At 32.5% G+C, this 18,609-nt stretch overlaps 3 protein-coding genes across 6 annotated transcripts; all 3 read right to left on the reverse strand.

Annotated features, from left to right (window-relative positions):
• Positions 1-4,953: 4,953 nt before the first annotated feature.
• On the reverse strand, positions 4,954-18,390 carry LOC134835918 (sex-determining region Y protein). Of its 4 annotated transcripts, XR_010162236.1 has the most exons (7): positions 18,093-18,390; positions 17,985-18,032; positions 17,742-17,849; positions 17,630-17,677; positions 15,705-15,987; positions 13,365-13,778; positions 5,069-5,193 (listed from the first exon to the last, which is right to left on the reverse strand). XR_010162236.1 is itself a non-coding variant. In XM_063850938.1 (6 exons), exons 1-6 carry the CDS (start codon positions 18,216-18,218, stop codon positions 4,985-4,987), a joined length of 822 nt encoding a protein of 273 aa, XP_063707008.1. In that variant the 5' UTR covers positions 18,219-18,390; the 3' UTR covers positions 4,954-4,984. The 4 variants fall into 4 exon arrangements, 3 of the variants coding, with proteins under 3 accessions (XP_063707008.1, XP_063707010.1, XP_063707009.1); XM_063850938.1 differs by lacking the exon at positions 13,365-13,778 and having other exon boundaries at positions 4,954-5,193; XM_063850940.1 differs by lacking the exons at positions 5,069-5,193; positions 13,365-13,778 and adding an exon at positions 14,516-14,773.
• Positions 5,939-7,597, reverse strand: LOC134835917 (probable 4-coumarate--CoA ligase 1). The gene has a single exon (XM_063850937.1). The coding sequence runs from the start codon at positions 7,587-7,589 to the stop codon at positions 5,961-5,963; it is 1,629 nt and encodes a 542-aa protein (XP_063707007.1). The 5' UTR covers positions 7,590-7,597; the 3' UTR covers positions 5,939-5,960.
• Positions 7,725-11,805, reverse strand: LOC134835916 (probable 4-coumarate--CoA ligase 1). The gene is made up of 2 exons (XM_063850935.1): positions 10,139-11,805; positions 7,725-7,802 (listed from the first exon to the last, which is right to left on the reverse strand). Exon 1 carries the CDS (start codon positions 11,782-11,784, stop codon positions 10,144-10,146), a length of 1,641 nt encoding a protein of 546 aa, XP_063707005.1. The 5' UTR covers positions 11,785-11,805; the 3' UTR covers positions 7,725-7,802; positions 10,139-10,143.
• Positions 18,391-18,609: the final 219 nt, after the last annotated feature.

Consider the following 18,609-nt stretch of genomic DNA (forward strand, 5'->3'; position numbering starts at 1 on the left):
GCTTGATCCCGTTTGTCGTTCTTTCGTTTCGCACAAACTCTCTGTCCACATCTGTTGCAACAACGGCTCGATGACACATGCTTTAAACCGCGCAATTTTGACAGATGTCGATTTTGCAACGGTTTAACTTTCACTTCCAGCTCGTGCACGCCCTTCAAATGCTCCTGAAGTCTTTGCGGGATAAAGGTCTGGTTCATCCAACTGCAGTCTTTCCCGTCTTTGCCCATGTGACGCAGGGAAACGCATCTCAACGCATTGCCAGACACATAAATAGTGTAAGGCGGCGTGATTTGCGCTTCCTGCGCCACGACAATCAAGTAACTCTGCGACGACGATGACGACATGACGATCCAATTCGAAATCGCTCGGTAGTAGCTGACCTTATTGATGCCGAAAGGCACATCTTGGTCCGCTTCTTCGACCGCATTTGGCAACGCAAGCGACGCTGCAATGGCTTGTCGTACATTTGCCGGCTTTCGGGGGTCGTTGACGAGTGCGTCAAAGTCGATTTCCGGGATGTTTTGACGGAACGTCACCGCTGGATCGGGATTCGTGCTGCTGCAGTCAATCAGCTTGGGCCCTTGCTGTCCTTGTTGTTGTTGCTGCTGTTGGATCCGCTTCACTGGTTTGTGCACTATTTGGGTTGTGATCGCGTTGTTCTGGGGATGTACAAACGCCCGACTTCTCTGGCTCCAATCCGCGTACGTTTCCGGCGACTCAAATTCCCGAACATAAATGTCCATAGGCAATCCAAAGGCGATGTTGAGGCACGAGCATTGTGAGGCCGCCATACCATACGGGACCCAATCAGCGGTGGCGAAGTTTACCGCTTCGGCGATGTTGAAGCCGAGATTGAACCCCATATGGTATGCGTAGGGGGCCTGGACGATAAACGTCCCTTCTTCTTGATCAACTGCAGCAAATTGAATGTTGTGTTGCTGCAGCAGCTGCGGAGACAACAACATCGTTTTGTGACGCAAGAAGGATCGGCACTGCTCCGCAGAACGCCCAAAAATGCTTTGCGCCAGGCTTTCGAGGTCCTTGCCGCGAGAAGGGGGTACAAAGTACCACCTTTTAGGGGCTCCAAAGTGCAAATAGCTTATCGCTAACAGGTCCATATCTTCCGTGTGGAAGGGGAAGCGCGAACCATATGTGCCGAAAGAAACGCAGGGCGAGTGTATCCCGGGAATGGGCGGCGAGGACTGCAATGAACGATCCAGGATGGAAGGCAGGCTTGCGAGATTCCAGTGTTCAAGGCTGTCATCGAACAACGATCCGGGCACGTCAGCCCCATAAAAGCCGGCGCCATGGCAAATGTTCTGCCAGAATTCCTGCTCGACGTTTTGAAGGTTGGGAGGAGGCGAATGCCTATAAAGAAAATGGAAAATACGTTTTAATTTTATTTTTTTGTTTGCAACAGTAGACAATTGGAAGGAAAATATCCGAAGAAAATGAAAAATGAGTTTTAATTTGACAGAATATAGGGTTCAGTATTGGTTGTTGTTCAATATTAACGAGACACTGCCAACAAAACACGATAAAACAAATCGATAAAACACGTCAAGATGCAAATTTTCATGAAAAATTATGAAGAAAAGTGTTCAATAACTACTACATTCCGAAACTGACCCGAAAAAAACTTTGGAAAAACAAAGAAAAGTACTTACAATCGATCGTTGGCTAGCTTGTGAAAGCTAGCAATCGACATTGTTTTTGGCGCATAAACGTTCAACTGGATAAATGCTCCGGGATTCCCTTCTTTCTCCATGGCGACTTGGTAAACCGGCTCGATTGTCGTTTCTAAAGCGCTGATATCCAACGAGCGACTTGCATGGGGCCATTGTCTGGGCGGCTTGATCTACAATTTAATAAATGAATGGAGAAAAAATTAAATTAATAAAAATTTATAAAAAAAAACAAAAAAAAAAAATAGGTTACCTTGAGAAAACCATGTTTCTGCAATTGCGGCTTCATCTTTTGTAGGAAGGATTTAAAGTCGCTGAATTCTTCCCATGACGGGCAGCAAGTTGAGTCTGCGGTGGCGGCCATTGTTCTGATGAGTTTTTGATGGATTTTTGAATTTTTAATTGAATTTTGTTGCGGATTGTTTCTTTTCAGATTACACAGTGTTTTATCTGTTTTTATGGTTGCCAGATTTTTGAAATGGATTTCGTCGATGGTCATTATCCTTTTTGGGTCATCATCCTTTTTTGGTCATCATCCTTTTTGTTTTTTGAAATTTCAATTTGATTTTCATCAAATTTTTAGCTTAAAATTAAAGAAAATACTTTCAAAAGTTCATTTTAATTGATATATTGACCAAATATGGGCCCATAGAATTTCTGTGCTTTTTGATGAAAAAAAAAAATCCAAAAATTTTTTTGTATAATTTTCATCAAAATTGGCTTGAAAATTGACTTGCAAGATTCATAACGCTTGTTGGGTTTCAAGAGAAAAAAGCTTTATGAGCTTCAACTTTTTCTTTTAAAATATTTAAAATAAATTTTTAAAATATTTAAACTTGAGACTTAACTTGGCTCAAGTTAAATCTAAGTTTAATACACTTAAGTTTTGTAAGCTTAAGTTGAAGTCATAAATTTTTGCTACCGTAAATACGAATTTCAAGTTATAAAGCATCGAATGTCATCGACACCCACATTGTAAAAAAAACATAAAAGACCAACCGAAGAAGAAACTCGACTTTTTTCCAACTCCTTAACCACGAATGAGAAGATAATGTACAAATTGTTATAAGTACACAACATTGCTGGAGCCTTGCGACACTTAATCTAAAATGATAAAAGAATAATTTACACAAGTGCTTTGTAGGTATATTTGTTGTATAAATAACTTACCTTCATAGAAATTTCGCGTATAGGTGTCAAACACACTTTTAACACTTTTTTTCTCATTCTTTGGAAGGAAACGAGAAAGGTAAGCTAAGGTCTTTAGCATAATTTGGTGTCGTGAATAAATTTCAAAAGTCATGAAAAATAAAAATATGCGTCGTTAACAACTAGACGTCTCCATAAAAGGAAAAAAATGCAAAAATGAGGACAAATACAAAAAAAAAATAACTAAGGCGAGGGTTAAAAGTAATCCTCGGAGCCGACATGTGACATGCCATATAATTAGCTGAATTTTTTATTACTTGACAATGTGTGTCGTCGTCAAGTTTTGCCATACCAACCATATAATATAAAAAAGCCTCAAATATTTCAGGGATATAAAAGAAATTATGTTTCAAGCATAAAAATATTAAATAATATGCGTGTTGTATCGCATTAATTTGCTTATCAACTTATAGTATCGCCACAATTTTTTTGATTGTTTGTTGATTCGTTCTTGCGTTTTAGCTTTTTTGTTTTGTTTCGCGTTTTGTTTTGTGTGTGACAACCAACCTTGACTCCCACAAACGGTCTCTTTAGTACTGAATCTGATCGATAATTTCCTTACAACTTGGCGCTCTGGTAAACAACTGCTATTAATAGCTTTTCCATTGGAGGAAATGAAAGTTCGCCTTATCATCGAATTAAATGTTTGCACAAATGACAAATGGCTGGAAAGTACTTTGTTGGTACGGTAATAAGTAGTTACTGTCATTATGCGACATGCTATATTAGGTTCCATGAGTTATTGCGGGCGATATTGATCTGATCGGGTCAGTGGTCAGGACATCTTTTAAATTAATGCTTAAAGAGTGCTTTTAATTGCAGGCAGGACTATTGAATTGGATTTGATGACAAGATGAGATAACATTAATTGTTTTCCAGGTAATTAGTGTGACCAAAGGCGATGCAAAGAGGAAGTCTGTGTGGTTTAATTGTAAGTACTTTTAATTAATTTTCATTTTGCTTTCCTTGATTTTCTGCTTTCATGCTTTCAGGTTCAATGATTAATGAGAAAAAGAGTAAATGTAAATAATAGGATGTATGCAAAAAGGTAAAACAAAAAATTCTAAAGAAGAAATACAAAATTATTTAAAAGGAGCATTGAGCTTGAAAAATTTGAAGTCTATAGAAGCAGATTTGGATGTAAATTCAAACATCAGGAATTCTACTGTTGAATACCTAAAGTTTTAAAATTACCAGTTCAATATGTTGGGAATCTTATAAAGACAACTAATTACGTTTCTATCTTCATGTGAAGCTGAATATATTGCATTGTCCAGTGCTTGTCAGAAATCTTTATGTCATCTTAAATTCAACAAAGAATTAAAGCCAGAGCAAAAGGAAATCGTAATAGAAATGGACAATCAAATTACCCGAACTAAAACAAGCAGGAATCGACAAGAACACCCCCATACGTGACATTCTTGGATTCAGGAAGTTCGACTCCCTTCCGAAAATTTTTATAAATGTCGTGCCTCAAAATTTTACTAAGCGATAAGCCACAAACATTCTTGTTTTTAATTTATAAAGAGGAAGAAATGGACAATCTTGGGAGTTTGGGGATCAAAAGCTATATTTGTTCTGTGTGACCCCCCCCCCCCTTCTCCCCCTAAACTACTTTTGAACTCTTGGCGCGTGGTTTTTAAAAAAGTTTTTATAAAGTCTTATCACGAGAAACATAATGAACATGCATTAAAATCTGAATTCTAATCGGAAATGTTAAATTTTAAATATGAAGTTAGGCCGATACAATTATCCAAAATGTTTTAGGTTTCACATAGAGTATCTCACAAAGTAAGAAATTTGAATTTTAAACTGATTTCAATGAAAATTTTGATCTTTTTAAATAATTTTTGGTCAAAAATATATCAAAATATTTTATTATTTCATTTGCAAATTTCTCAAAAGTTAAGTAGGAGGAAACCGAAATATTTTTTGACTATTGTATTGGCCTTAATTTTTATTTTTAAAATCAACAGTGCAAAAGACAAGATACTATTTAAGATCTATATATCGATTAACAAGGAATCAGATAATGTAAACAATTTTTCGTTTTTTTCAAAATTTTTATTAACGATTTTTTTTTGGCATTATTAATTATGACTATTAGCTTTCTCCTTTTGCTCTTGATCATGAATGACATATTCTTCCCACGAGACAAATCCATCTTTATTCTTGTCCATCACATCGAGAATTGGATCAACCATTTGTTGCAACTGCTCATCCGTTTGCAATGGCACAGGTTCTGGAGGCATTTGTGTCGATCCGCTACCATCGGTTGGCGGCGTTTGTGTGGAATGTTCTAAATAAATACAAAAATAGACAAATTTGAATTGCATTAAAAAGACAGAAAAAAAAGTGTGAGAGATAAACTATAAGACAACAGACACACAACAAAATTCTATTTAATAACACAACAAATATTTGTCTGAAACATTTGCATGATAATATTTCCCTCTGTATTCTGTGCGTTTGTATATATTTTGTACACAATGTACGTCGCTTGTTGTCATATTTATTCAGTTTGTAAATTTTATGATACATGGAATTTGTTTGCGTTTAAATTATTCAAATAAAAGTCCTCCCTTTTGTGGCGAGCACTTGATATTTCTTCTTGAAACGTTTTTTTCCGCAACAAGGCGTCTCCATTAGGGCGAAAAAAGGGGTCGTCGGCAAAAAGTAACACAAAATTCATTAAAACTATAATTGAAAAATACATATTTTTAGTGCACAAACAAACAATACAACGAGATATCCCCGATTCCCAAAGCATATCATCCGGCAATGAATATAAATTGAATTAGTTAAAAACGTCAAGTTTAACGTGTTAAGGGTTGATAGACACACAGCAGTAAAATGGCATGTCATTTTGCATATTTTAGTGAATATTTAATTGATTCTGCCGACGTTGATGATAGTCTTGAGAGAATAATTGTGTTAACGTAGACACCACGTTACCTAGATTAACAAAGTTGTTGTTTTTGTTTTTCGTCGGGGAAAAAGGATAAGAATAAATTTAAAAGTAAACATTTTTATTAACTATGGGATCAAAGCAAAGTCACGTTTTTGTTACTTCTGAAACGATTTCTTGTAAAATTGGTTGGCCATTTCCTTCACAGCTTTACGTTGAACTTTTCCGGAGGATGTCATTGGTAGTTCATCAACAAAGTAACAACCGCCTCTCAAGTGTTTATAGTTTGGCAAAGTACGTTCTGCAGTTTTAATGATATCTTCTTCCGTGATCTTCAAGCTCTTATCTTTCAAAACTACAACAGCTGGTAAATCTGTGCCATGTTCAATGTCTTCGATACCAACAACACACAAATTTAAGATACCTGTTTCTTGCTGTAGAATAGCTTCTATTTCTGACGGCGAGATTTGGTAATTGTTGTATTTGATAATGTCCTTTTTACGATCTATGATGTGTAGATTACAGTTTTCATCGAAAAATCCAATGTCACCAGAACGAATAAAACCATCTTTATCAAAAGCTTCTTTGGTACTTTTTTCATTGCCAAAATATCCAAGAAAATCAAATTGATATTTGATTCGAATTTCGCCAATTTCTCCAGGACCCAATCTCGTTTCAGTATCGGGATCGACCACTTTTGCTTGAACACGTTTTTGGAGACCTCCTACGCATCCAAGTTGGATATCAGGGTAGGTCAATGTACATAAGGTTGCTTCGGTCATACCATATCCGACGATAACGTTTCCATTGATATGTTTCTGCATTTGTTTTCGCAAATTTTCTGACATAAAACCGCCTGAACAGTGACATAGTCGTATTGATGATAAGTCACATTTATCAACATTTTCATATCCCAAAAGTTGTGAGATTTGATACGGAGGATTGATTGTCGCAGTTACTTTGTATTTTTCAACTATACGACACATTGTAGCTGGAGAATAAGGTTCTGTGGTAATAATACGTTGCAAACCAACAAGTGTTCCCATCACCAAAGTCAAATAGCCCGATACCCAATAGAGTGTACTGAAACATAGACTTGTGTCTTCTTCACATAATTCAGCAAATGGCTCTGCTTGAACATTTATCTGAGAATGAGAAAGGCAAACTCCTTTGGATTTGCCAGTGGTTCCTGAACTGCAAAGTATTACGGCGGTATGAGCTTCAGGGTGTTCAATGATTGGAGGAATATAATGTTTTTCTACTAATCCATCGACTTCCTTAAGTAAAGAAGTCACGTGATCATGCCCTTCTAACGTTTCACCAAGTAAAATTATTTCAGAATTTAACGAGGCACTTTTCAGTGCATTTTTAACGGTTTCCAAGTTGAAAGTTTCACAAAAGACAACTTTAGGTCTTGTTAAATTTAACATTCCATACAAGTCAGCTTCTCCGAAAGTCGGATCTAAACAATTTAAAGGAGCACCAAGTATATGACATCCAAAAACAACGGCACTAACATCATGATTATTTCGACTAATGATCGCCATCATGTCACCGAATTTATATCCACGTAGTTTCAAGTTTTCCGCAATCCGAATACTGCGTTCACGAATTTCTTTACAAGTGAATGTTACTCCATTGTTATCGCTAATTTGAGCGACTTTATTCGGAGTTCTTGCAAGAACAGCCAACAATAACTCTCCAAGTCCAGCTTTCGTGTTGAAAATTGGATTAGTTTGGGGACCTTTCCAAATCTTTGTAGCAGAGTCAAATGTTGTAGGGTTCATTTTTTGATCTGATTCGTAACATCAAATTAATTAAACTAATTTTTTCTATTGAAAAATTTCGGGTTTATAGTATCTGATATCGCTCAACTAGCTTTGAATTGATTAAAAGTTAAGTTATCACTTTTCGATAAAGTTGTAGATTATCAAATTTTATTCTAAATAAAGATAAGAAAAATTAAATAGTAAACTTTTATTAAATTTGCGATAAAAAAAGTTTACGTTTTTACATTCAAATTCATCATGAATTATTCATGTAAAATTTTTTGGCTATTTCTTTTAATACTCTACGTTGAACCTTTCCGGAAGGTGTCATTGGAAATTCATCAACAAAGTAGCATCCTCCTCTCAAGTGTTTGTAACTCGGCAAAGTTCTTTCTGCAGTTTTGATGATATCTTCTTCCGTTATCGTCAAGCTTTTATCTTTCAAAACGACGACCGCTGGTAAATCTCTGCCATTTTCAAAATCCTCGATACCAACAACGCACATATTTAAGATGCCTGTTTCTTGTTGCAGGACTGCTTCTATTTCTGACGGCGAGATTTGGTAATTGTTGTATTTGATAATATCTTTTTTACGATCTATGAGGTGAAAATTGGAATTTTCATCGAAGAAACCAACGTCACCAGAACATAACCAACCGTCTTTATCAAAAGCTTCTTTGGTACTCTTTTCATTGCCAAAGTATCCAAGAAAAACAAAATCGTATTTGTAGCGAATTTCACCGATTTCGTCAGGACCTAATCTCGTTTCAGTATCAAGATCGACAACTATGGCTTGCATACCTTTCACGAGATTTCCTACGCATCCAAGTTTGATATCAGGATAGTTCAATGTGCATAAGCCTCCTACTTCGGTCATGCCATATCCAACAGTAAAGTCTCCGTTGATGCGTTTCTGCATTTGTTTTCGTAAATTGTCTGACACAAAGCTACCTCCACAAACAATTCGTCGAATCAATGACAAGTCAAATTTATCAACATTTTCATATGCCAAAATTTGTGATATTTGAGATGGAGTATTAATTGTCGTAGTTATTTTGTATTTCTCAACTATACGACACATTGTAGCTGGAGAATAAGGCTCTGTAGTAATAATGCGCTTCATACCAATGAGTGTTCCGTTCATCAATGCCATATAGCCTGATATCCAATAAACTGTGCTAAAACAGAGAATCGAATCTTCTTCACAAAAATCGGCAAATTCACTTCCTTGAACAATAATGTTTGAATGTGAAATACAAACTCCCTTGGATTTTCCAGTTGTTCCAGAGCTACAAACTATTATGGCAGGATGAGCTTCGGGATGTTCAATGATTGGAGGAATATAATGTTTTTCTACTAATCCATCGACTTCCTTAAGTAATGAAGTCACGTGATCATGCCCTTCTAACGTTTCACCAAGCAAAATTACTTCAGAATCTAACGAGGCACTTTTCAACGCATTTGTAACAGTTTCCAAGTTGAAAGTTTCACAAAAGACAACTTTAGGTCTTGTCAAAGCCAGCATGTCGTGCAAATCAGCTTCTCCGAAAGTCGGATCCAAACAATGTAACGGAGCACCAAGTATATGACATCCAAAAACAACTGCACTAACATCATGATTATTTCGACTAATGATCGCCATCATGTCACCGAATTTGTATCCACGTAGCTTCAAGTTTTCCGCTACCCGAATACTGCGTTCGCGAATTTCCTTACAAGTAAAGGTCATCCCATTGTTATCGCTAATTTGAGCGACTTTATTTGGAGTTCTTGCAAGAACAGCCAACAATAGTTCTCCAAGTCCAGCTTTCGGGTTAAAAATTCGACTATTCTGTAGACCTTTCCAAATTTTTGTTGCAGGGTCAAATGTTGTACGGTTCATTTTTGCTTAACTTATTTGTAAGATGGAAGTAAATCAACTAACTTTTTTCCAATGCCAGGTTTCATTTTTATAGTAAATGTTATCGCAAAGTTTGTACGTAAATCAGTTTAGTTATATCCCACGGAGTATATGGCTTTCCACGATAAACTATAACACTAAATTGATTCAAATTATCATCATTGTTTGAGATGTATTTAGATAAAAATAATAAAAAAATTTACAAGTCAGCAGATTATGAGGGTTTGCTTTTTTTCTTGTAATTTGAGAAGAATTGAAGATAAGAGATTTCAGGGTTCAAGAATAATTCAGGGTTCAAGGATTCACAACAGTAAAATAGTTTGTTATTGTGCATATTTTAGTAAATATTGATGCGATTTAATAACTGACGTTGATAGTCTAAGAATCTAAAATGTTTGTTTGGAGGTATTTGATGTCACAAAACATGTTCACAAGATAATCTCTTCATGTTACCGTTAGCATATTATATCCGTGTTGAAATTGATCCTTTGAAAATGGGCTTTGAGCTGAGATCATGATTACGTGATACTGGAATGACTTTTTTTAATTTTGAAAGATTTAATAATTAATTATATGTAGACACAAAGCCACCTAGATTAAAAAATGTTGTCCTTTAAAAAGATAAGAATAGTAAAAGTGAACATTTTTATTGTCTTAGGAATTAAAGCAAAGTTACGTCTTTACATTTGGATCATGGTTCATGTAAAATTTTTTGGCCATTTCTTTCACTACTCTACGTTGAACTTTTCCGGAAGGTGTCATTGGAAATTCATCAACAAAGTAGCATCCTCCTCTCAAGTGTTTATAATTCGGTAAAGTTCTTTCTGCAGTTTTGATGATATCTTCTTCCGTTATGTTTAAGCTTTTATCTTTCAAAACGACGACTGCTGGTAAATCTGTGCCATGTTCAATGTCTTCGATACCAACAACGCACATATTTAAGATGCCTGTTTCTTGTTGCAGGACTGCTTCTATTTCTGACGGCGAGATTTGGTAATTGTTGTATTTGATAATGTCCTTTTTACGATCTACAATGTGAAGATTACAGCTTTCATCGAAAAATCCAATGTCACCAGAACAAATCCAACCATCTTTATCAAAAGCTTCTTTGGTACTTTTTTCATTGCCAAAATATCCAAGAAAATCAAATTCGTATTTGAATCGAATTTCACCAATTTCGCCAGGACCTAATTTAGTTTCAGTATCAGGATCGACAATTTTTGCTTGCATACCTTTCACAAGGCCTCCTACGCATCCCAGTTTGATATCAGGATAGGTCATTGTACATAAGCCTCCTGCTTCGGTCATACCATAACCAACAATGACATCTCCATTGATACGTTTTTGCATTTGTTTTCGTAAATTGTCTGACACAAAGCTACCTCCACAGAGACATTGTCGTATTGATGATAAGTCACACTTATCAACATTTTCATATCCCAAAAGTTGTGAGATTTGAGACGGAGGACTGATTGTCGCAGTTGTTTTGTATTTTTCAACTATACGACACATTGTAGCTGGAGAATAAGGTTCTGTGGTAATGATACGTTGCGAACCAACAAGTGTTCCCATTACCAAAGTCATATATCCCGATACCCAATAGATTGAGCTAAAACATAGAAGAGTATCTTCTTCACATAGATCACCAAATTGTTCTGCTTGAACGATAATGTGAGAGTGTGAAAGACAAACTCCCTTAGATTGTCCAGTTGTTCCTGAACTGCAAACAATTACAACAGGATGAGTTTCGGGTTGTTCAATTTTTGTTGGAATATAATGTTTTTCGATTACTCCATCTACTTTCTGAAGTAATGAAGTCACGTGATCCTGCCCTTCTAACGTTTCACCAAGTAAAATTACTTCAGCGTTTAACGAGGCACTTTTTAATGCATTTTTAACAGTTTCCAAGTTGAAAGTTTCACAAAATACAACTTTAGGTCTTGTTAAATTTAACATTCCATACAAATCAGCTTCTCCGAAAGTAGGATCCAAACAATTTAAAGGAGCACCAAGTATATGACATCCAAAAACAACTGCACTAACATCATGATTATTTCGACTAATGATCGCCATCATGTCACCGAATTTGTATCCACGTAGTTTTAAGTTTTCCGCTACCCGAATACTGCGTTCACGAATTTCTTTACAAGTGAAAGTCACTCCATTATTATCGCTAATTTGAGCGACTTTATTTGGAGTTCTTGCAAGAACAGATAACAATAGTTCTCCAAGTCCAGCTTTTGAGTTAAAAATTCGACTATTTTGGGGACCTTTCCAAGTCTTTGTTGCAGCGTCAAATGTTGTAGGGTTCATTTTCTGAACTGATTCGAAAGATGGAAGTAAATCAACTGAACTTTTTACATTGCCAAGTTTCAGTTTTATAGTAATTGTTCATTATCATTGTAATTGTTATCGCTCACTATGCATGCAAGTCTCGTTGAGAGATAATTGCACTTACGAGATATAGGGTTTCCCACGGTAAACTAGTTCCGAATTGATTTACAATGTCATCGTTGTTTGAGATGCATTATGATAATTTAGATAAAGTTATAAGCATTTACATTTCGTCAAGTCATCAGATTATATACAGCTTTATTTTCTCGTAAATAAAGAAATGTAATCAAAGGCATGAGAGTTCATAAAAAAAATTATCAGACAAAAAATTATTATCAATTCGTATGTACAAAAATTTAATTAAATAACATTTTGCCATGGACTATTTTAATCTGAAGCTAGTTTTCATGATGAATTGTTAGTTCTTGATTCATAAAAATGAGTTTTTGACAGAAAGTTTGTCAATCTGAAATCGCTTCTTCTTCGAAGGTCGTTATTTTGGTTCTGAAAGTAGTTCATTCTTGGCTTTGTCGATAAGTTTCAGAGCGTTAAAGTAAACTCTTTGCTTCACGTCAAGTAACTCCGTATCGTTTAGCACACTCTCCATATTCGCATATCTGTCTTTAAGTAGAATCGTTCACAGTGCTTTGTTGCAGATCTTTTGTATCGCTTTCATATCATCGTCTTTCATCAGCAATTTGGTCGTACTACAATAATCGATGTGAATTGTTTTAGAAATTCTTTGAAACTCGACACATCACCCGATATCAGCATTTCATCGAAAAAAATGGCATGAGATTTTTTGATGGTTTTGTATTAGTTAGGCTTTGGCATCACTAAGTTAGGCCTAAAATAGTCAAAAAAACTTAAATTCAAAATTCTAGAACGAACCAAAGTGTTTCTATGCATTTTTAGTGAGATCGGGTATGTCAAAGAGGTACTTGAATATACCCAAATGCACTAAAAAATGTCTAAAATCTCAAAGGTTCGTTCTAGAATTTTAAATTCAGGTTTTTTGGACTACTTTAGGCCTAAATAATACAAAACCATCAAAAAATCTCATGCCATTTTTTTTCGATGAAATGCTGATATCGAGTGATGTGTACCTATAGATTGATTTTAAAATATTTTAACAATGTAAACATCTGAAGTCTTATCAACTATGTAAAATTTTTGCTTAGTCCGCAAATTATTGTTTACAAACAAAAATTTGTTTTGATTTAAAATTGCTACCTTCCGCATTAATTTGTCGTGTTATCAAAATATTATGAAATATTTCCATAAATATTTAAAGTTTCTTCTTTTTTTTATATTTAATTAATTTAATTGGCGTAACTTTAAATGCAAATTGGATTCCTAACGAACAAAAGATTCTCAAAAAGTCAGTAAAACCGAACTTTTAATTAACAAAATTTAATCCAATTATCCCGTCAAGAAATTTTCGCGACATGCAAGTAAATTTTTCCCACACAAATAAATATCTTTCATGCAAATGTTTCTTGTGAGATGTTAAAAAACTTTCCGCTGCAAAAGATGAAGTAAAGAAAACTTTTACTTACCAAAGCTGTAATAATATAATGATGATGACGACACCCAGATGTTCCTCCATTCGGTTCGTTATTTACTTAAATCCCCTAAAACACTACTTGATGTGTTGCAAGATGCGGTGTATCATGTTTTAATATGTTGTGTTTGTGTTTGGAGTGCATTATATCGTGCATTATCAAATAAAAACGTGAAAAAACTAAGAAAAACTTTTAATGATTTTAGATTTATTTTTTTAAATATTTTTTTTCTTTGTAAATAAGTCAGTTTAATTTATTTTCAGTCTTCATGTGAAGTTTTGTATTCAGAATACTCGATATATCCATCTTTATTTTTATCCATTTGTTTGAGGACCTCGTCAGCTACTTTTGATAATTCTTCGTCGTCATAAGTTTTCAAAGGAATCTCATCCGTGTTTGACTCGTCAACTTTAGAATTAAAATTTAAGTCGTCGAAAAATAAATTTTTATTATTTTTTTTTTTTTGAGTTTGTACAGTCAAAAGCAACAAAACGAGCAAATACGCACAAAAATCAAACAAAAAACAAAGTTTATAAAATAATTTTGACAAATAATTTTAAAGTTCAAAATTTTTAAAGAATTAATTTTTTTAAGAAGATTTTTTTTTTAAATTGATGAAAATGCGAAAAAAAAAATGATTTCGCCGAATTTAAAAAAAAAGTTAGGAAAAATTTTTAATTATTAAAAATGGAAATAAAAATAAAATAAGCTTTTTTTTTATTGAAAAACTGAAAAAATATAATTGAGAAAAAAAATAAAATTTTTATATAAAATAATTTAAAATTTTAATTGTTAAAAAATGGAAAAAAATAATTTGAGTAAAAAAATAAATAAAATTTAATTTTTAATAATATAATTTTTTAAATTTAAAATTATTTCAAAATAATTTATATTAAAAAATAATAAAAAATATTTAATATTTTTTTTAAATATTTTAATTTAATTTAAATAATAATTAATTTATATTTTTTATTAATTTTAATTTCTTATAATTTAATTATATAGAGTAATTTTTTAATTTTGTCAAAATTATTTTACGAATTAAAAAAAAATAACTTACGAAAAATTTAAATTTAAAAAAAAATACACAAAAAAACTTTTTTTTTAATATTAAAAATTTAATTAATTATTTTTTTTTAATGGACGGCATCTTTTAATTAATGAGGTAGAACAAAAATAAAAGCGGGATTATTTACATCAAAATTTCGTTGATTCTTGACTTTTTTTTTAAATTTTGGAAAATTTTTAATATTCTACTTTTTCATGATTATCAAGGTACTCCTGGTACGAAATATATCCGTCGAAGTTCGTGTCCATGCCTTTCAGCACAAGGTCTACGCTGTTGGATAGTTGTTCGTCTGTGTAAACTGGTCGACTATCGTCCGCAACGTTATTTGCCTCAGCTTTTTTGTCCGGGATTTTTTTTTTTGGGATTGGGAAATGAATCGTGAAAAGTAAAATTTTTGGAAAATTAGCAAAAAAAAAAACAAAAATAGAACAAACAAGCAAAAATTGGTTAATTTTTGTTAATAAAGTGCTTTGATGAGGTGAATTTGTGTAAGTGAGTTTTTTTAGTTTTTAGAGTTAAAAAATTAATTTTAATTAAAAAAATCTCGTGTTTTTATGATTTTTTTGTAAAAAGATATATTCAACTAATTTTTTTTTATGGTAGAGACGTAGGCATCAGTAGACAATAAATTGATTGATTTGTGCTCATTTGAGAGAAAAATACTAAAATTTCGTAAAATTAAGTGCTTTTGAAGTACTTTTAATACTTTTTTTTGTGAAGAGAGAAATTTAAAAAAAAGCCTTAGAGACGAAAATGCAACAAAAATTGGAATGATTAATTTTTTTTCGTGAAAATTTGTGTTTTTTGTTTCCCTAACATTCGCAAATCAGTCTTGTGTGAGGAGTAAGGGCTTGAAATTTTTTTTTATCGATCATCATCTTCTTTTGCTTCTGCTGCTTTTTGTTGCGCCCTCACGAATTCCGGATAGTCAATGAAGCCATCGTGACTTGCGTCGTCCGTTTTCAAGATGGGATCGATCAACGATTGCAATTCCTCGTCCGAAAATATTTTTTCTTCCACCCCTTTACCGTGTTCCTCCTTATTGCCTTGTGCTGCGATTTTTTTTTTGTTTTTTTTTGATTTTATGATTTAAAATGTAAAAAATGCGCCCGACAACCAAAACAAAAAGACCAAAAACAAACATTAATGAATGCATGAAACGAGACAAAAACACAAAAAAACGAGACAAAATTAACGATTAGTTTTGAAATTTTTCAAACCGACACCGCAAATTTTTTTCAAAAAAACATTTTTTTGGGACTTACCGTGCCAGTGAATCAGTGACTTGATGAGTTCACAGCCGTCGAGTTTGTTGTTGTTGTCCGAGTCGTGCATCTTAAAGTAGTGGAATTGCAGTTCCTGTTCCGACATCTTGCTCGTGTCCAAGTTGGGGACGTTCAAGTGTTCGCCCAAATGTTCCTTTTCGTGTTCGAGGTTTTGTTGGTTGAGAATTTGACCGGGTTGGCCGTGTGCGTGCCCGTGTCCGTGGGCGTTTCCGTGTTGCTGCTGTTGCTGATGGTGTTGTTGGTGCTGCGGAGGTTGCTGATGCTGAAAAAGTTAAAAGGTATTATAAAAAATTTCTTTAAAAGAGGCAAAAACTAAAAAATTTTTAAAATATATTCATAATTTGTTCAGAATTAAGAACATAAAAATGAAAATTTTATTAAAATTTTTATTAAGTTGTCAATTTTACAGTAAAAATGCATTTTGAGAAATATTTTTCTTGCGATTTTGAATAAAATTTGGTTTTTCAATGAAATTTAAAAGTATAACCTTTAAGAAATCAATTTTTGATCAATTTTAGACACAAGAAAATAGTTTTTGTTTGTTATAATTGTCTTGTGTTTGAAAAAAAAAATTTGAAAAAAAATCTTCAAAAGTTTCAATTTAAAAAATGATTTTACTTTTTAAATAAAATTTCAAAAGGTATTTAAAATTTAAATTATTTTAAAATTTAAAATAGGTAAAAAATAATTTTAAATAAATAAATAATTTAATATTTTTCATAAAAACATAAAAAAATTGAATTTAAACAATTTTTTAGACACTTTAATTCTGATTTTTGAAAATTTTTTATAAAATTTTCATTTTGAACAAAAAATGATTTAAGATTTTTTCCAAAAGTGTCAATTTTAAAATAATTTTTTTTGAATTTTGACTTCGGAATTTTTTTTCTTATTTTTTAACCTTCGCAATTTTCAATTCTTCTTAAAATCTGGTTTTAAAAATTTATATTTTTATCAAAAATAAAAAAAAAATAAATTAAATTATAAATTCCATAAAAAATCAATTTTTAAATAATTCTATCTAATTTTTTACTCAAAAAGAAGATTTTTTTTAAATTTAATTGATTTTAGTTTTGATAAAAAAAAAAATAAAAATTTCAATTCAAAAAATATTTTTTTTTTTTTTTTTTTTAAATGAAATTCAGATTTTTTTTACAAAAATTTAAAAATTTTATTTTAAACAAGACTTTATACTTTTTAATTCCGATTTTTAAAGAGAGTTATTATAAAATTATAATTTCAAACTAAATATTTCAGGTTTTCTTCTCAAAAAAAAATTTTTTTTCGACAAATATTTTTTTATAAATTTAAATCGATAATTTTTTTATATTGAAACCTTCACGATTTTTAATTTTTACTGATTTTTTTTTCAAAAATTGATACCTATTTTTTGCAAAAATAAAAAAATAATTTTTTTAAGAATGCGTTAAAATTTTGGATTCGAAAAAAAAAAATCCGCATGTAAGAAATTAATTTTAAGATTCGTTACTCCTCAAAAATTTATAATTTCACGTTAAAATTATGAAAATTTTTGAATGAAAAACAATTTTGAATCTTTAAGATCTTATGAAAGTCTAATTTTTTAAAGAAATTATTTTTTTTTACTAAAAATTTTCTTCTAAAAAGAACTTTCAAAAGGGAAAAAAATTTTTTTAAATAAAACTTTTAAAATATTGACTCATAAAGAAAGATTTTTGCTCTTTGTGAGACTCAATTCTTGAATTTTTTCAGAACCTTAAACTAAAATTTTACCTATTTTAAAAATTTTTGCATTACAATTTTTTTCTTAAAGAAATTTTTTAAAAATTTGACTCGAAATCAACTTTTGCCTTGTCATAACTTTCACTTGTCAAAAAAATTTATCAGAATTCAATTCCACTAATTTTTTTTTTCTAAAAACTTACTTGAGGAGCTTGTTGATATTGTTGTTGCTGCTGATGATGTTGTTGTTGCTAAAAATCAAAAAAATCCCTTTCAAAAATCTCTCAAACCAAAAAAAAAAAACTCAAAACTCACCTGAGGCGGTTGTTGATACTGCTGCTGCTGCTGATGCGGCGGCACACCAGGAGCATGTCCATGAGGTTGTTGGTATTGCTGATATTGTTGTTGTTGATGTCCATGAGGCTTTAAAAAAAACAAAAAAAAATCCGTTTTAAATCAAAACAACAACAATGTTATCTAATCGCCACGACAAAGAAAGAGACTTCGTTTTTATCAATTTCTTATGCAACAAAAATTGTCGTTGGCTTATCTTCGTACCTGTTGATACTGCTGTTGGTTGACGTGTTGTTGTGGCGGCGCTTGTTCCTGCAATTAAAGTTTTCAATGAATTTCTGACAAAATCGAGAGTTTTTTTTTGGGACTTACATAGTGATGCGGATTGACTCCGGGAGCGACTCGTTGGCCCGCTACAACAGCCAAAAGCAGGATTAGTGTCAAGGGCAACCAGATATTTCTCAACCGATACATCTTGTAACTTTCACTTATCAACATGGACTCTGAATATGACTAAACATCAGCTTTTATGGCAATTTTGACGATATCCAGCGATTTCTTGGACAATTGGGAGACAATTTTTGAATTTTTTCGATTTTTTAAGTTGTAATTTCGTCGTAATTTGTCAATTTCTTGTGGAGGAATTCCGACCCGACACGAAAAAGACACGTAGAAGTTGTGTTTTGACAGTTGCTGATAGGAACGTTTGACGTTTCGATGACTTTTTGCATTCCCCTTGCCGGATTTTTATCAAAAATTTTAAGTTTTATGAAAGAAAATTTCATTTAAAACTTAAAATTTTATGAAAAAATCCTAAAATTAAGAAAAATAATTCAAAAATATTAAAAATCATTCAAAAATTTTTTTAAATTTTTTGACATGAGGCTCA

Source organism: Culicoides brevitarsis, chromosome 3, assembly GCF_036172545.1.
Source record: "Culicoides brevitarsis isolate CSIRO-B50_1 chromosome 3, AGI_CSIRO_Cbre_v1, whole genome shotgun sequence".
NCBI lineage: Eukaryota > Metazoa > Arthropoda > Insecta > Diptera > Ceratopogonidae > Culicoides > Culicoides brevitarsis.